The sequence below is a fragment of the Grampus griseus genome (genome assembly GCF_964374135.1).
Source record: "Grampus griseus genome assembly, chromosome: 3".
NCBI lineage: Eukaryota > Metazoa > Chordata > Mammalia > Artiodactyla > Delphinidae > Grampus > Grampus griseus.
The window spans coordinates 109,548,064-109,566,774 of record NC_139019.1 but is presented as its reverse complement, the minus strand read 5'-3'; the positions used below and the strand labels follow the sequence as shown (position 1 = coordinate 109,566,774).

Below are 18,711 nucleotides of genomic sequence, written 5' to 3'. Positions count from 1 at the left end.
CTAACCCCTGACAACCCCTGATCTACTTTCCATTTCTACAGTTTTGTCATTTCAAAATGTTATGTAAATATAAACATACAATATGTAACCTTTTGGAATTGTCTTTTTTCACTTGGCATAACTCCCTAGAGATTCATCCAAGTTGTTGCATGTATCGATTGTTCATTCATTTTTATTACTGAGTAATATTGCATGGCGTATTTAACCATTCACCTGTTGAAGGACATCTGGGCTGTATACAGTTTTGGGCTATTATGAGTAAGGCCACTATGAATATTAACACAGATTTTTTTGCAAATGTAAATTTTCATTCTCTGGTATGAATGCCCGAGAGTACTCCAGAATTTATTTTAAGTCAGAAGTTTTTAAAGTGTCAAAAATATAGGTATTAAGACTAATCATGAATGTAGTCATGAATACTTGTGTTTTCAGTCTTTCTTTTACCTGAAGGAAAAACCACACTTTCTGATTGAGAAACTCTAGTTTGTATACTTCTGGGTAATAGATTAGCACTAAAGACTACTTTCATCCAGCATCTTAGAAAAGGGAACTATGAGATTATATGCATAAATGTCAGATAATCACAAAATTTGTGAATTGGTACATTATGGTTTTAACTGACAAGTATAGCTGATTCACATTCATTATTTTTTAATTGAGATATAATTTACATAGCATAATATTCATCCTTTTAAAGTATACAATTTAGTGATTCTTAGTATATTCAGAAAGTTATGCAACCATCACCACTATCTAATTCTAGAACATTTTCATTACTCCAGAAAGAAACTCCATGGCCATTAGGAGCCACTCACCATTCCCCCTCTCCCTCCTGGTAACCCATAATTTACTTTTTGTCTCTATGGACTTGCCTATTCTGGCCATTTCATTTAAATGGAATCATACAATTGTGGTCTTTTATGTCTGGCTTCTTTCACTTAGTATAATGTTTTCAAGATTCACCCATGTTGTAGCATGAATCAGTATTTCATGTTTTTGTTTTGTTTTAACAGCTGTACATGTTTTTATATGAATACACGCATACCTCGTTTTATGGTGCTTCACTTTATTATGCTTTGCAGATACTGTGTTTTTTACAAAATGAAGGTTTGTGGCAACCTGCATCAAACAGATCTGTTCAGCTTCATTTTTCCAGCAGCATTTACTTACTTCATGTCTCTGTGCCACATTTTGGTAATTCTTGCAATATTTTAAACTCTCCACCAGCAAAAAAATTATGACTCACTGAAGACTCAGGTGATGTTAGCATTTTTTAGCAATGAAGTATTTTGAAATTAAGATACATACATTTTTTTAAACATAATGCTGTTGCACACTTAATAGACTACAGTATAGTGTAAACGTAACTTTTATATGCAATGAGTAACCAAAAAATTCATGGTACTAAGTTTATTATGGTGGTCTGGAACTGAACCTGCAATATCTTTGAACTGTATATTTTTTCAGTTCTCTTGGTTATATATCAGTGAATGTAATTGTTAGATAATGTGGTAACTGTATTTTTAGGAACTGCCAGACTGTTTCCCACAGTGGCTGTACCATTTTACATTCCTATCAGCAGTGTAAGAGGAGTCCAGTTTCTCTACATCCTCATCAACACTTATTATTATCTGTCTTTTTTATAGCCATTTTAGAGGGTATAAAGTGGTATCTCATTTGTGGGCTTGATTTTCATTTCCCTGATGGCTAATGATGATGAATATCTTTTCACGCCATTTGTGTATCTTCTTTGGATAAATTTCAGTTTGGATCCATTGCTCATTTTTAATTGGGTCTTTGTCTTTTTGTTATTGAGTTGTAATAATTCTTTATATATTCTAGATACAAGTTTGTTAACAGATATATGGATTTACAAAAATATTCTCCCATCTGTGGGATTGTCTTTTCACTATCTTGATGGTGTCCTTTGGAGCATAAAAATTTAAAATTTTCATCATGTCTGGTTTATCTATATTAAGTTTTGTTGCTTGTGCTTTTTGGTGTAGTATCTAGGAAATCATTGCTTCATCCAAGGTCATGAAGATGTATGCCTGTGTTTTCTTCTAAGAGTTTTATAGTTTTAGCTCTTATATTTATGTCTTTGATTCATTCTGAGTTAATTTTTTATGTACCATGTGAGGTAGAGGACCAACTTCACTTTTGCCTATGGAATATCCAGTTGTCTCAGCACCATTTATTGAAAAGACTATTTTCCCCTCATTGCACTTTGCTTTTTTCATTGAACAATGGATTGTGGCAATTTTTCCACATCAGTACAGAGAAAGCTTCCTCATTCCTTTTTTTTTTTTAAAGGTTCATAATATCCTTTGTATGCACATAATTTTAATTTATTTAGCCAGCCCTCTGTTGATGAACACTTGGGTTGTTTAAGATCTTTTGCTGTTACACACAATTCTGTGCTAAATAGCCTTGTACATACAGCATTTCATACATGTGCAAGTATATCTGAGGATAAATTCCTGAAGCAGGGTTGCTGAGTCATGTGGTAAATGATTAGTAACTATTGCCAAATATATTAATATAGTGTATGAGACACTAGGTTTAGTGTATGAGACAAATGGTTAGCCTTTAAAATATTAACATTGGAATTTTGATAGAAATTGCATTGTCAGTAAAATAATTAGAGAATAATGGTAAGAGTAGTCACCATTGTAGAATGGTGTAGAATACACTTAGAACAACAGCAGCTACTATTACTAAGCTTTTATAATGTGGCAGTAGGCATTCAGTACAGTAAATTGTGGTAGTAGCACATACTTTATTTCATTTAATCTTTTAGCAGTTCAGTTTTGTTATTGTAAAAAAATGAAACCTAGAGGGGTTTCCTGACTTGCTCATGTCGCAGGTAGGTGGATTAAGGATTAAAGGGTGATTTCTGAGGTTTTACCATCTTAGCTTGAATTCTGGCTCTGAGTTCTTAAGCAAGTTACTTACCCTCTATGAGCCTTAGCTTTGCCACATGAAAATGGAAATCATAAAAGTATCTACTTTATAGGATTATTGCCAACATTAACAAATTAATACAAAGTTTTAAAATCATTGATTGACATGTAATAAAGTATTCAATACATTTTAGCTTTTTTTCTTTTTAAGTTTACTATATAAGCTGAGCTTTTGGAGCAGTATATTACAGGCTTAGGTATTATTTGTGTTTGTTGGACCTTAATGAAGACTTAATCTATAATGATAATGTGTAGACAGCAAATATAGAGATAAGTTTCATTTTTGCTAGTTGTCATCTTTGGTTTTGATGGATACTTTAATTCTGTGCTTTTTACCTTTTAAAAGTTTATTATTTTATTGCATAGATTATTAGAATAAAAATCATTTGGACAGATTTTCCATTTTTGTAACAGTAATTATAGATCAGATTTATTCTCAGGAACAGTCTTGTCAATGGTTCTCAACCACATTAGACCCAATGCCCCTTTTTTATAACATATATCTTGTAATGCCCCTTTGACTATCTGAAATAAATTTCATAGATGATGAAATCTATCTACACACATAATTTAAAAATTATCAATATACTACCCTATTATAATATAAAAGAATAAAATTAATTAAAAAATAAAGTACTTGTATTTCAATATATAAATGCTTAGATGTGATCATACTCAATGACATAATGAAGTAGTCAGAAGCATATATAATCGTTATGATTGTAGCAGCTACAAATGCAGACTATTATAAGTATGTTGTATTGGTGATCTAAACATCTTGATTGGTGTTACTGTCAATGACATGGTCTTTTAAAATAGTAACTAGCTCTTGGTAGAGTTCTGAGGAAAATAAAGTAGTTCTTTCCTCAGTTTTCCTGCATTCCTATATTATTATTATTACCATGGGAAAGCACTTAGTCTTCATATGTACAATAGAGTTAGGGTTTAGATTCAGGTAATTATAAATTATTTTTTCACCCATGTTAATATCTGGTAGGACTTTCAGAGTTGCATGGGACAGTTCATTGACTGTGACCCATTTCATTTCAAGGTGTTTAGTATCCCAGGCCCCTGCCTATGAATACTAATAGCGTCCTCAAGTGAACCAGAAATGTCCCCCACAAACTTCTAAAACATTCTGGGCAGGGGAGTAACTGCTGCCATTGAGATTCATTGTTTTGGCGTTATAAACTGTTTGTTATACAAATTAAATTTCTGTGTTTTTGATAAAAATTCTTTGCTAGCATTACCATCCAATTTTTTTTAACTTTCATAAACAAATAACAATAATAGACAGTAATACATACCACTCACTCACATTCATGTGCCTCATTTCTAGGTGAACTTGCTGGCGCTGACCCAGACTCATGACTGAATTTAAGCTATTAGTTTTTAGGAGTGTCTAGACCACATTTAAGTTACCAGGACTCTCTAACAAAGGTAAAGACCAAGGCCCTCTAATGAGAGTCAATATCAGGGGTATCTCTGAGAACGATTAATCCTTTAATTTCCTTTTTTTCCTCCTGGTGGGATCTCCTCCCAAACCAGGGCCAGGATCCCCTAATGAGGGTCAAAACCAGAGAGAAAACAGGATTCAAACTCGTGTACTAAGACACCCGAGATAAAAGTCAAACTAATTCCAGAAGGCTCACTTTGATACAATATCATAAAAGCCTATGCATAAGGAATTTTATCCCATTTTCTTTCCCTTTTAAAAAACAGTTCTAAAACAACAACAACAACAACAACAACAACAACAACAACAAAAACAGTTCTAGTTGAATGTAGGTATTATAGTCTAAAGACCACTGAGGGGCCATTGTTCATCAGAGCCTAAGGAATATTGGGGCCATGTGGTGTTACAGTAAAATATCATTCTCTTTCTTTTCATGGGAGCATAGCTGCAGTTCTTCCAGTTTTGCAAAATCCACCCTAGGGGACTACAAGATAGAACAGAGCTCTCATTACCCATTATTCTTTTACACGGCTGCTATTACCAGAAACAGATAGACTGGCAGATCAGTATCCAGAGTCTTCTCAGGGTCACAGTTTCCTAGAATGAGAATGGAAAGTTTCCTACCTACCATTCCAGACAGGGGTGCAGATGAGCCTTGGTCTAACAGGGAGTTTCTCAATTACTGCTCAGGCGGTGCTGGATGGCCAAGGGACTCCTTGATCCAGAAGGGAAAGTCCAATTAAAGTGGTACTCTGCTCAAAACAAGATGACCATGTCATACACCTTCCCCCACAAAAAAGTAAAATTCCAATCAAGGCAACCCAGTAGGGAAGAATGCCCTGGTGTTGTCACACACGAGGTTACACCACTTACCAGAGACGTCTTACACAAGGACCAGAGCCTTGTTTCCTTTACCAGTGAATCGAAAACACCATGGGCCAGTGCTGCCTAGTTAGTGGCAAGCACTTGGGGCTGTCCCTGAGACAAAAGTACTCAGGCACCTGCTGGACAAAATCTGAGTGCCAGTGTCAGCCCAGGGCTGATGTACCATGAGTGAGATGCCACTCAGGATGACTGTCCCTTCGTGGTCACCAAAATTGTTACTGAACCAAACTTGGGTCTGCTTGCGTGCCACACAGCAAGGCAAATTTACTGACACTGGGTTGTGTTGAAGGAAAGTACACTGTTTTATTGCAGGGCACCAAGCAAGCTCATGTTCAGAAGGCTCAAACTCCCTAATGGCTTTTTTTCAGGGATGGGTTTTTAAAGGCAACGTTTGCGGTGAGTGTTGCAGGGTGCATGACTTCTGATTGGTTGGTGGTGAGGTAACGGTGATATTTTGGGAATCTTAATCATCAACCTCCTGGTTTAGTCCAGTCTGAGGTCTAGTGCTTGTGGTCTGCCTGTAGTCATCATCCTCAACCTGGATGGGGGTCTTGGTTTCTACAGAACAACTCCAAGATACACATGAGATTGTTTTATATATTCCTTGAGGAGGAACTAGGACTCTGTTTTATACCTGAACTATTGTTTCAGCTATAAAAAGCAGTTTTTTGACTGGTTTTCTTTTGTTTCTGCATTCCTTCACTTCCTTTGTAACTGCTTGACTCTGCTCTTTGGAATTCAGGAAAAGCCTGGGAGACTAAATCCTTTTTCTACAAACAAGAAATGGGGGATGTGGAGGGGCTTTTTTTTACTTGGGATGGTCCCGCAAGGTCCTGCCTTTTTTTATTTTATTTTTATTGGAGTATAGTCGATTTACAATGTTGTGTTAGTTTCAGGTGTACAGCAAAGTGATTAAATTATACATATGCATATAATTCTAATCTTTTTCAAATCCTTTTCCCATTTAGCTTATTACAGAGTATTGAGTAGAGTTCCCTGTGCTATACAGTAGGTCCTGGCTGGTTATCTATTTTAAATATATTAGTGTATATATGTCAATCCCAAACTCCCAATTTATTCTTCCCCCCAACCTTTACCCTTTGGTAGCCATAAATTTGATTTCTAAGTCTGTGAGACTGTTTCTATTTTGTAAATAAGTTCATTTGTATCATATTTTACAGATTCTGCCTAGAAGTGATATATGATATTTGTCTTTCTCTGACTGACTTCACTTAGTATGATAATATCTAGGTTCATCCGTGTTGCTGCTAATGGCATTATTTCATTCTTTTTAATGGCTGAATAATATTCCATTGTATAAATGTACCACCTCTTTTTTTTATTAATTTATTTATTTTTGGCTGTGTTGGGTCTTCGTTTCTGTGCGAGGGCTTTCTCTAGTTGCGGCAAGCGGGGGCCACTCTTCATCGCAGTGCGCGGGCCTCTCACTATCATGGCCTCTCTTGTTGCGGAGCACAGGCTCCAGATACACAGGCTCAGTAGTTGTGGCTCACGGGCCTAGTTGCTCTGCGGCATGTGGGATCTTCCCAGACCAGGGCTCAAACCCGTGTCCCCTGCATTGGCAGGCAGATTCTCAACCACTGCGCCACCAGGGAAGCCCCAACCACATCTTCTTTATCCATTCTTCTGTCGATGGACATTTAGGTTGCTTCCATGTCCTGGCTATTGTAAATAGTGCTCCAGTGAACATTGGGGTGCGTATATCTTTTCAAATTATGGTTTTCTCTGGATATATACCCAGGAGTGGGATTGGTGGATCATATGGTAGTTATGTTTTAGTTTTTTAAGGAAGCTTCATACTGTTCTCCATAGTGGCTGTACCAATTTACATTCCCACCAACAGTGTAGGAGAGTTCCCTTTTCTCCACACCCTCTCCAGCATTAATTGGTTGTAGAATTTTTGATGATGGCCATTCTGACTGGTGTGAGGTGATACTGTGTAGTTTTGATTTGCATTTCTCTAATAATTAGTGTTTTGTTTATCTAATACTTGGTGCTTTTTAGCCATCCTGTATGTCTTCTTTGGAGAAATGTCTATTTAGATCTTCTACCCATTTTTTGATTGGGTTGTTTGTTTTTTGATATAGACCTGCATGAGCTGTTTGTATATTTTGGAGAGTGATCCCTTGCCGGTCGCTTTGTTTGCAAATATTTTCTCCCGTTTTGTAAGTTGTCTTTTCATTTTGTTTATGGTTTCCTTTGCTGTGCAAAAACTTTTAAGTTTTAATTTGGTCCCATTTGTTTATTTTTCTTTTCATTACTCTAGAAGGTAGATTGAAAAAGATCTTTCTGCAATTTATGTCAGAGTGTTCTGCTTATGTTTTCCTCTAAGAGTTTTATTGTATTCGGCCTTACATTTAGGCCTTTAATCCACTTGAGTTTATTTTTGTGTATGGTGTTAGGGAGTGTTCTAATTTCATTCATTTACATGTAGCTGTCCAGTTTTCCCAGCACCACTTATTGAAGAGACTGTCTTTTCTCCATTGTATATTCTTGCTTCCTTTGTCATAGATTAGGTGACCATAGGTGCATGGGTTTGGTCTCTTTGTATTTTCTTTTTCTTCCTGGTTCAGTTTTGGAAGGTTGTACCTTTCTAAGAATTTGTGCATTTCTTCCAGGTTGTCCAATTTATTGGCGTATAGTTGCTTGTAGTAGTCTTTTATGGTCCTCTGTATTTCTTTGTATTTCTTTGGTGTCCATTGTAACTTCTCCTTTTTCATTTCAATTTTATTGATTTGGGACCTCTCCTTTTTTTTCTTGATGAGTCTGGCTAAAGGTTTATCAATTTTGTTTATCTTTTCAAAGAACCAGCTTTTAATTTGATTGATCTTTTCTATTGTTTTATCTCTATTTCATTTATTTCTGCTCTGATCTTTATGATTTCTTTCCTTCTATTTGGTTTTGTTTGTTCTTTCTCTAATTGCTTTAGGTGTAAGGTTAGGTTTATTTGAGATTTTTCTTGTTTCCTGAGGTAAGATTATATTGCTATAAACTTCCCTCTGAGAACTGCTTTCGCTGCATCCCATAGGTTTTGGATAGTTGTGCTTTCATTTTCATTTGTCTCTAGGTATTTTTAAATTTTCTCTTTGATTTCTTCAGTTATCCATTGGTTGTTTAGTAGCATATTGTTTAGCCTCTACGTGTTTGTGTTCTTTATAGTTTTTTTTCCTTATAATTGATTTCTAATCTCAGAGCATTGTGGTTGGAAAAGATGCTTGATATGACTTTTTAAAATAAATTTATTTATTTATTTTTGGCTGTGTTGGTCTTTGTTGCTGTGTGCGGCCTTTCTCTAGTTGTGGCGAGCGGGGACTACTCTTCGTTGTGGTCAGCGGGCTTCTCACTGCGGTGGCTTCTCTTGTTGCGGAGCACAGGTTCTAGGCACATGGGCTTCAGTAGTTGCGGCACGTGGGCACAGTAGTTGTGGCTCTTGGGGTCTAGAGCTCAGGATCAGTTGTGGTGCATGGACTTAGTTGCTCCGCGGCATGTGGGATCTTTGTGGACCAGGGCTCAAACCTGTGTCCCCTGCATTGGCAGGCGGATTCTTAACCACCACACCACCAGGGAAGTCCTCATATGATTTTAATTTTCTTAAACTTACCAAGTCTTTGTGGCCCAGCAGGTGGTCAATCCTGGAGGATGTTCCATGTGCACCTGAGAAGAATGGGTATTCTGCTGCTTTTGAATGGAATGCTCTATAAATATAAATTAAGTCCATCTGTTCTAATGTGTCATTTAAGGCCTGTTTTTCCTTATTGATTTTCTGTCTGGATGATCTGTCCATTGTTGAAAGTGGAGTGTTCACGTCCCTCACAATTACTGTTACTGTCAGTTTCTCCTTTTGTGGGTCTTAACATTTGCCTTATATATTGAAGTGCTCCTGTGTTGGGTGCATATATTTAGAATTGTTATCTTTTTCTTGGATTGATTCCTTGATCATTATGTAGTGTCCTTCTTTGTCTCTTGTAACAGTCTTTATTTTAAAATCTGTTTTGTCTGAAACGAGTATTGCTACTCCAGCTTTCTTTTGATTTTCATTTGCATGGAAGACGTTTTTCCATCCCCTCACTTTCAGTCTGTATGTGTCCCTAGATCTCAAGCGGGTCCCTTGTAGACAGCATCTATACAGGTCTTGTTTTTGTATCCATTCAGCAGTCTGTGTCTTTTGGTTGGAGCATTTAATCCATTTACATTTAAGGTAATTATTGATAAGTATGTTCTTATTGCCATTTTGTTAATTGTTTTGGATTTGTTTTTGTAGGTCTTATTTCTCCCCTTCCTCTTTTGTTCTCTTCCTTTGTGATTTGATGACTAACTTTAGAGTTGTGTTTGAATTCTTTTTGCTTTTTTGTGTGTGTATCTATTGCAGATTTTTGATTTGCTGTTACCATGAAGTTTTGATATAGTATTCTATATGTAAACAAGATTCATTTAAGTTGCTGGTCTTTTAATTTCAAATGCATTTCCAGAATCCTGCATTTGTACTCTCCTCTTGATTGCTGGTTTTGATATTGTATTTGTGTGTGGATGATTTCCTACCTTTAACATATATTTGCCTTTACTGGTGAGCTTTTCTATTCATAATTTTATTGTGTGTATTTACGTCCTTTTTTTTTCTGCCTAGAGAAGTTCCTTTAGCATTTGTTGCAAAGCTGGTTTGGTGGTGCTGAATTCTCTTAGGTTTTGCTTGTCTGGCAAGCTTTAGATTTCTCCATCAAATCTAAATGAGAGCCTTGCTGGATAGAGTATTCTTGGTTGTAGGTTCTTCCCTTTCATCACTTTATTTTTGTTTGTTTGTTTGTTTGTTTTAACATCTTTATTGGAGTATAATTGCTTTACAGTGGTGTGTTAGTTTCTGCTTTGAATCAGCTATGCATATACATATATCCCCATATCCCCTCCCTCTTGCGTCTCCCTTCCACCCTCTCTATCCCACCCCTCTAGGTGGTCACAAAGCACTGATTTCACTTTAAATATATCATGCCACTCCCTTCTGGCCTGCAGAGTCTCTGCTGAAAAATCAGCTGATAACCTTATGTGGATTCCCTTTTAAGTTATTTGTTGCTTTTCCTTTGTTGCTTTTAATATTTTTCTCTTTGTCTTTAATTTTTGTCAATTTGATTACTACATGTTTTGGTATGTTCCTCCTTGGGTTTACCTGGCCTGGGACCCTTTGTACTTCCTGGACTTGGGTGACTGTTTCCTTTACCATGTTGGGGAAGTTTTCAGCTATTATCTCTTCAAATATTTTCTTAGGTCCTTTCTCTCACACTTCTACTTCTGAGATCTCTATAATGTGAATGTCAGTGTGTTTAACGTCGTCCCAGAGGTGTCTGAGACTGTTCTCATTTTTCATTCTTTTTTAAAAATTCTGTTCCACAGCAGTGATTTCCAGCATTCTGTCTTCCAGCTTACGTATCCATTTTTCTGCCTCATTTACTCTGCTATTGATTCCATCTTGCGTATTTTTCATTTCAGTTATTGTGTTGTTCATCTCTGTTTGTTTGTTCTTTAGATCTTCTAGCTCTTTGTTAAACATTTCCTGTATCTTCTCAGTCTGTGCCTCCATTCTTTTTCTGAGATCTTGGATCATCTTTACTATCATTACTCTGAATTCTTTTTCATGTAGATTGCCTATCTCCATTTCACTTAGTTGTTCTTCTGGGGTTTTATCTTCTTCCTTCGTCTGGGACGTAGTCATCAGCCATCTCATTTTGTCTACCTTTCTGTGATCGTGGTTTCCATTCCACCAGCTGCAAGGCTGTAGTTCTTGTTGCTTCTGCTGTCTGCCCCCTGGTGGATGAGACTGGTCTAAGAGGCTTGTGCAGGCTTCCTGGTGGGGGGAACTGGTTCCTGCCCACTGGTGAGTTGAGCTGGGTATTGTCCCTCAGGTGGGCAGGGCCGTGTCAAGGGGGCTGTTTAGCAGGCAGCTGTGGGCTCAGGAAAACTTTAGGCAGGCTGTCTTCTGATGGGTGGGGCTGTGTTACCGCCCTGTTGGTTGTTTGGCCTGAGGAATCCCACCACTGGAGCCTACAGGCTGTTGGGTGACGCCAGGTCTTGGTGAAAAAATGGCAGCCTCCAGGAGGACTCATGCCAGTGAGTACTCCCTAGAACTACTGCCGCCAGTGTCTTTGTCCCCACAGTGATTCATAGCCAACTCCTGCCTCCCCAGGAGACTCTCCAAGACCAGCAGGTAGGTCTGGCCCAGGCTCCTATGAGGTCACTGCTTTTTTCCCTTGGCACTGTGCACATGAGACCTTGTGTGTGCCCTCCAAGAGTAGAGTTCCTCTTTCCCCCAGTCCTGTGGAATTCCTGCAATCAAACCCCACTGGCCTTCAAAGCCAGATGCTCTGGGGGCTTCTCCTCTCGATGCCAGACCCCCAGGATAGGAAGCCTGAAGTGAGGCTCAGAACTTTCACCCCTGTGGGAGAACATCTGCGATATAATTATTTTCCAGTTTGTGGGTCACCTACCCAGCAGATATGGGATTTGATTTTATTGCGATTGAGCCCCTTCTAATGTCTTCTTGTGGCTTCTCCTTTGTCTTTGGATGTAGGATATCTTTTTTGGTAGGTTGTAGTGTTTTTTTTTTCGATGGTTGCTTACCAGTTAGTTGTGGTTTTGGTGTTTTCTTGATACAGGGTGAGCTCATGTCCTTCTATCTGCCATCTTGTCTCAGGGTCCTGCTTTATTTCAGAATCATATTCAGTTTCTTCATGTCTAATTAGTTTATCTATAATTAATAATTGAATATGGAATTAATATCTTGTGATTGGAATGACCGTAGACTTTGCAGACTGATGCCGGTTTGAAGAATGTTTGTTTTCAGTCTGCAATGAGATGAGAATAGTAAATGAAAGTACATGCTTAAAAACTTTTATAGTAATTTGACATTGTCATGGTATCCAAGTGTATGATTTTTGTATTTTTCAGAGATATCACTTTCCACATTAGAAATATATGTATAATTCTTTACCATAGATTTTTCTGAGAAGCGTTGATATAAACCAGTAATATTCAGACATTTTAAAAGACTTAAAGCCATTAAACAGTTGAATCAAACCAAACCTTATGTGGAAGCCCAATCTATAAAATACATGAAAGTAAAGCTCTCTTTAGAACTTGTGTCTAGGTCTGAGAGCCCCCAAACTCACACAATGGCCCCCTCATTGCCACCATGGACCCTCTAGTGCTTGTCAGAGCACAGTTTGAAAGCCACTGGTTTATAGAGACCAACAGATTTCTTTACTACTAGTAAAATTTGGGCTTAATGTATATCTCATGACAGAAAAAAGGTAATTTTTCCTAATGTATAAATATATCATAAAAGAGACTAAAGAGGGCTTCCCTGGTGGCGCAGTGGTTGAGAGTCTGCCTGCCGATGCAGGGGACACGGGTTTGTGCCCTGGTCTAGGAAGATCCCACATGCCGTGGAGCGGCTGGGCCCATGAGCCATGGCCGCTGAGCCTGCATGTCCGGAGCCTGTGCTCCGCAACGGGAGAGGCCACAACAGTGAGAGGCCCACGTACTGCAAAAAAAAAAAAAAAAAAAAAAAAAAGAGACTAAAGAAACCTAAAACCTCTAACTAGATTTAAGATCAACAGCTAGAATTTAGAGTATTTGCCTTTGTGACTTTTGTTTCTGATATAAACTTTTGTTTATCATCTTTGTGCAGTCTTACGACCTTTGGAATGGCTCGCGCCACTGGCAGCCACAGGCCTCTGCCTCAGTTTCACTTTATTCTGTTGATTTGTTGGATGTGACTTCTAGGGCCTTGAAAGGTGAATTTTGTATTTCTATTTGTATTTTACAGATAGTATTAAAATACTGTCTGTATTTTAAATAAATATATCCCAAATACAGCCTTCAAGTTGGGTAAAAGTTCTCATAAAGTTACTCATGGAAAGGTAATATTTTTACATGGATACCATAGATCTGATTATTTCTTTCAGCTGTGTGAAATACTCCAGTGGCTTCAAATTGCTGTTAAGATAAAGACCAATAATTAGAGGAGTGCAAATCAAAATTACAATGAGGTACCACCTCACACTGGTCAGAATGGCCATCATCAAAAGGTCTACAAATAACAAATTCTGGAGAGGCTGTGGAGAAAAGGGAACCCTCTTATACTGTTGGTGGAACTGTAAATTGGTGCAGCCACTGTGGAAAACAGTATGGAGATTCCTCAGAAAACTTAAAATAGAGTTACTATATGATCTAGCAATCCCATTTCTGGGTATATATCCAAACAAAACTACAATTTGAAAAGATACATGCACCCCAGTGTTCATAGCAGCACTACTTACAATAGCCAAGACACAGAAGCAACCTAAATGTCCATCAACAGATGAATGGATAAAGAAGATGTGGTGTGTGTATATATATATATATATATATATACACACACACACAATGGAATACTATTCAGCCATAAAAAGGAATGAAATAATGCCATTTGCAGCAATGTGGATCAACCTAGAGATTATCATTCTAAATGAAGTAAGTCAGAAAGACAAATATCACACAATGTCACTTATATGTAGAATCTAAAATATGACTCAAATGAACTTATTTATGAAACAGACTCACAGACATAGAGAACAGACTTGTGGTTCCCAAGGCAGAGGGGGATAGGGGAGGGATGGATTGGGGGTCTGGGATTAGCAGATGCAAACTATTATATATAGAATGGATAAACAACAAGGTCCTACTGTATAGCACAGGGGACTATATTCAATATCCTGTAATAAACCATAATGGAAAAGAATATGTATATGTGTGTGTGTGTATATATGTATATACATATACATATATATAACTGAGTCACCTTGCTGTGCACCAGAAACCAACATATTGTATATCAACTGCAGTTCAATAATAAAAAAAAAAGACCAATTACTATTCTTAATCTTATCTCTGCCTCTTAATCTTATCTGGCTACCTCTGTAGCCAGATATCCCACCTATTTCCCCCCCTGCCACCTACTCTTTCCCTGGCTTTTGTTTGTTTCGTTGGTTTTTATTTTTTAAAATACCTAGTTTTTAGGTTGAGAGCTGTTGTTGGGACCAGAGCTCACATCTCCTGGAACGCAGCCCCTGCACTACTTGCCTCCCCGGGTCATGTTCATAGAGCTCCCAAGCCAGGCTGGCCTTACTTCCAAGTGACTGATTAAGAGGAGGCAACCTCTGTCTTCGTTTAGACAACTTCCTGGTTTTCACTTCCTAAGTCATCCTGTTACGTCATGCCTCTGAGCTTCACATTGGTTTTGAGTTTGAAGATTCCCAGTTCACAAACTGTTCTTTTGTGCACAATAAACTCTTACTGAATACTAAAAAAAAATCAAAACCGGGCTTCCCTGGTGGCTCAGTGGTTGAGAGTCCGCCTGCCGATGCAGGGGACATGGGTTCGTGCCCCGGTCCGGGAAGATCCCACATGCCACGGAGCGGCTGGGCCCGTGAGCCACGGCTGCTGAGCTTGTGCGTCCGGAGCCTGTGCTCCGCGGCGGGAGAGGCCACAGCAGTGAAGGCCCATGTACCGCAAAACAAAACTAAACAAAACAGAAAAACCTAGTTTTTTTCTCATTTCAGGATTCTTGCACATAGTGTTTTCCTGTTGTTCTAACACAGATTGTCTACCTCCTATTTCTTCAAGTCTTAGCTTAAACATCATCTTGGGGAACTTATCCTGTCCCTGCATCACTAGCTTAAGTCTGTCTATAATGCATTCTTTTTTTTATTCATAAATATTTATTTTTGACTGCATCGGGCCTTCACTGCTGCTCACAGGCTTTCTCTAGTTGCGGCGAGGGGGGGCTACTCTTTGTTGCGGTGCGCGGGCTTCTCATTGCAGTGGCTTCTCGTTGTGGAGCATGAGCTCTAGGTGCTCCAGTAGTTGTGGCACACAGGCTCAGTAGTTGTGGCTCGCGGGCTCTAGAGTGCAGGCTCAGTAGTTGTAGCACACAGGCTTAGTTGCTCTGTGGCATGTGGGGTCTTCCTGAACCAGGGCACGAACCAGTGTCCCCTGCATTGGCAGGTGGATTCTTAACCACTTCGCCACCAGGGAAGTCCCTATATTGTATTCTTATACTTTCCTATATTTTTTTTTCTTCATGGCATTATCACAATTGAAATAAAATAAAATAAAATAAAATAATTTGTGTGTGTAATTATTCATTTGTATGTTCTCCCTGTAGATTGTTACCCCCACTAGTGTAGAAACTGTCTACCTTGTTCATCACTGTATCCTCACTCTCTAGCACAGTGTCCAACATGTAGTAGATATTCAATAAATAACTGTGGAAGAATTATGGATATATGTGTAAAGTCTGTATGATTTTTTTTTTAGGTTAAAGAAAGACCTGATGTGGGAGTTTATATCAAGGATTTATCAGCTTATGTGGTAAATAATGCTGATGATATGGATAGAATTATGACACTGGGCCACAAAAATCGTAAGTATAGTGCTTAATTGTGATTAAACATTTATGTGTGGAGTAGGCTCTTTTAGAAGCAAACCTGGTATGGCATTTTGCGCCGTAAAGATTGGATTTTTAGGTTTCTTGAAAACCCTTCCTCTTTGACTATTTACTATGTGGAAAGCATATATGAATGAAAGATATCACAGATTGCTTTCCATGCTGACCAAAATTTTGTTACTTAGCAATAGTGCTATGTCTTTGAGACTCATATCGCTGTCTCTTGTTAGTAATAATAATATTGGTAACATTTATTGAGTACTTACTGTGTGGCAAGTGCTTGTTCAAATGCTTTATAAGAATGATCTCTTTTAATCCTCAAAATGGGCTATGAAGGTATTAAATTCCTATGTTATGAATGAGGAAACTGAGACTTAAAGTAAATTGTCCAGGTCATATACTACTTAAGTAGCAGAGTGAGCATTTGAATCTACACCATTAGTCAGCATTAACCAGGCAGTATAATGCCTCCCTTTTGTTGACAAGAAAAGCAAACAAAATTAAATAAAGTGGCATTCTTTTTAGTAATTGTTTCAAGTTTTTTCTAAAGAATAAAAAGTTTCAGCAATATTGCTGATGCCCCAGGCCTAGTACTAATGATGTTACTAACAGCAATTAGAGATTAGAGGTAAAAGAAGAGAACATAGGAAATAACCTTTTTTTGTTTTTTAGATTTTTATGACTAGACTAAAAATCTAGCAAACTCAAGGAAACAAAGCAAAAATTTTTTAAATTCAATTGTATTCTTATAAACCAAATAATAGAAAAATACCAAAATTTTAACAGGAAAATGAGCAAAAGATGTTTATGACTATGTTATTCATAGAAGAACTATACACAGCAGTAAGTATATGAAAGGATGTTTGACTTCACAAGTAATCAGGAAAATGCATATTCAAACAACAATGGGAGATGTTTTACCCATCAGTTTGGATGAAAGGATATCCAGGTTGGTGAGGCTCTAAGGAAATGGGCAATGGTGATGGGAATATACAGCCTTTTTGAAGGGCAGGATAACTGTATCTGTTGAAATTTTTAAGGATGCATTCCTTTGACCCACTGTTTCTATTTGTAGATATATATTCTAGAAAAATATTTTTTGGTGTAAACAAAAAAATACCTTATTACAGCATTACTTGTAATAGCAAAAAGTTTGACACAACCTAAATAACTGTCAATAAAAAATTGGTTATATAAATTATGGTGCAAAAATATTATGGACTATAATGGAGCTGTAAAAAAAACCCAACAAAACAGTGAGTTAAATCTACATGTAGAGACCCAAAAGACTTTCCAGATATATATTAAGGGAAAAAGAAAGCTAACTAGCACAGTATGTAATGCATCATCTCATGTATAAAAAAAGCCAAATTATCAAACTACATATTTGGGTATTTTGTGTGTGTGTTCACATGTATGTATGTGAAATACAAAATGAAAGGACATTTAATAGTGGTTACCTTTAGTGAAGGGGAAATAAGATTGGGGGAAAGGGATATAGGGAGCTTTCACTTTATGTTTTTTGTATGTTTGCATTTTTTTATACCAGGAATATGTTCATGTATTGCTTATTTAACTTAAGAAATTTTTAACATAAGATTCCATTCACAATAGTGACCAAAACGTTCCATTAACTACCTAAGAATTAATTTAACTTAGTATGTGAGATTTGTCTAAGGAAAAATGAAAAAATTGTAATGAGAGAAATAAAATGAAAGGAAGGTAAAGAGATTTGAACACCTAAGATAGCAGAGAGGAAAATAGTCTTCATTAACAAATAGATTGAGTTCAAGAATTAAAGGTTTAGCTGCAGGGGAGGGCCCTCCTGCACTGCTGGTGGGAATGTAAATTGGTGCAGCCGCTATGGAGCACAGTATGGAGGTTCCTCAGAAAACTAAAAATAAGAGTTGCCAGATGATCCAGCAATCCCACTCCTGGACATATATCCAGACAAAACTATAATTTGAAAAGATACATGCACCCCTATGTTCATAGCAGCACTATTCACAATAGCCAAGACATAGAAACAACCTAAATGTCCATCGACAGATGAATGGATAAAGAAGGAATATTACACAATGGAATATTACTCAGACATAAAAAAGAATGAAATAATACCATTTGTGGCAACAAGGATGGACCTAGAGATTATCATATTAAGTCGGAAAGAAAAAGACAAATACCATATAATATCACTTATATGTGGAATCTAAAATACAACACAAATGGACACATTTATGAAATGGAAACAGATTCATAGGTACAGAGAACAGACTTGTGGTTGCCAAGGACGAGGGGGGTGGGGAAGAGAAGGATTGGGATAAGTTTTTCTGTACCTCCCTGAAAAACATAAAAATTTAATTTTTTATTCCAAAATAAATATTTTGACAAAAATTACAGCTATGGAAATGTTTTATTTCCATTATGCAGTGTGTTAGGTTGGATCATTTAGTCTACTTGATTGCTGCAAGCTGTTCTCTCCTAGGGATTGTAAAGTTCAGTGTAGGTCACTTTTGACGTAACATCTGTTGCATTGCTTTGTTTTCATAACCGGAAATATAGAAAAATCACAATCATAAATAGCATGCTTTACTTATATTGCAAAAACAGTGGGTATTAAAATATTTAATATGACTTTTTCAAATTACACTTTCTCTCCCACTCCAAACTGAAAAACACTGCTATAGCTTGTTTTGATAATCACATAGTGATAAAACTATTCCTATCCTTTCATAAGGTAGTTCCAGTTTGGAAAATATTTCCCATGGATATAATTCTAAAGAGAAAGAAAGGTATCTACTCAAAGATGCTCATATTAGTGTCCCTTATGAAGAACTAAAATAGGCAACAACCTCAAATATCTCCCAGTAAGATAATAACTCAATTTTAGTAAAAATTTCAAGTTGGTTTTT

At 37.2% G+C, this 18,711-nt stretch overlaps 1 protein-coding gene across 1 annotated transcript in view; it reads left to right on the top strand.

The window, feature by feature from the left end:
• KIF3A (kinesin family member 3A) overlaps positions 1–18,711 on the top strand; it is a gene marked incomplete at its 5' end in the record, with an annotated part of 87,558 nt that overhangs the window by 37,622 nt on the left and 31,225 nt on the right. Inside the window, 1 exon segment of the mRNA XM_082651250.1 lies at positions 15,670–15,775. Coding sequence (XP_082507376.1) covers positions 15,670–15,775 — 106 coding nt within the window.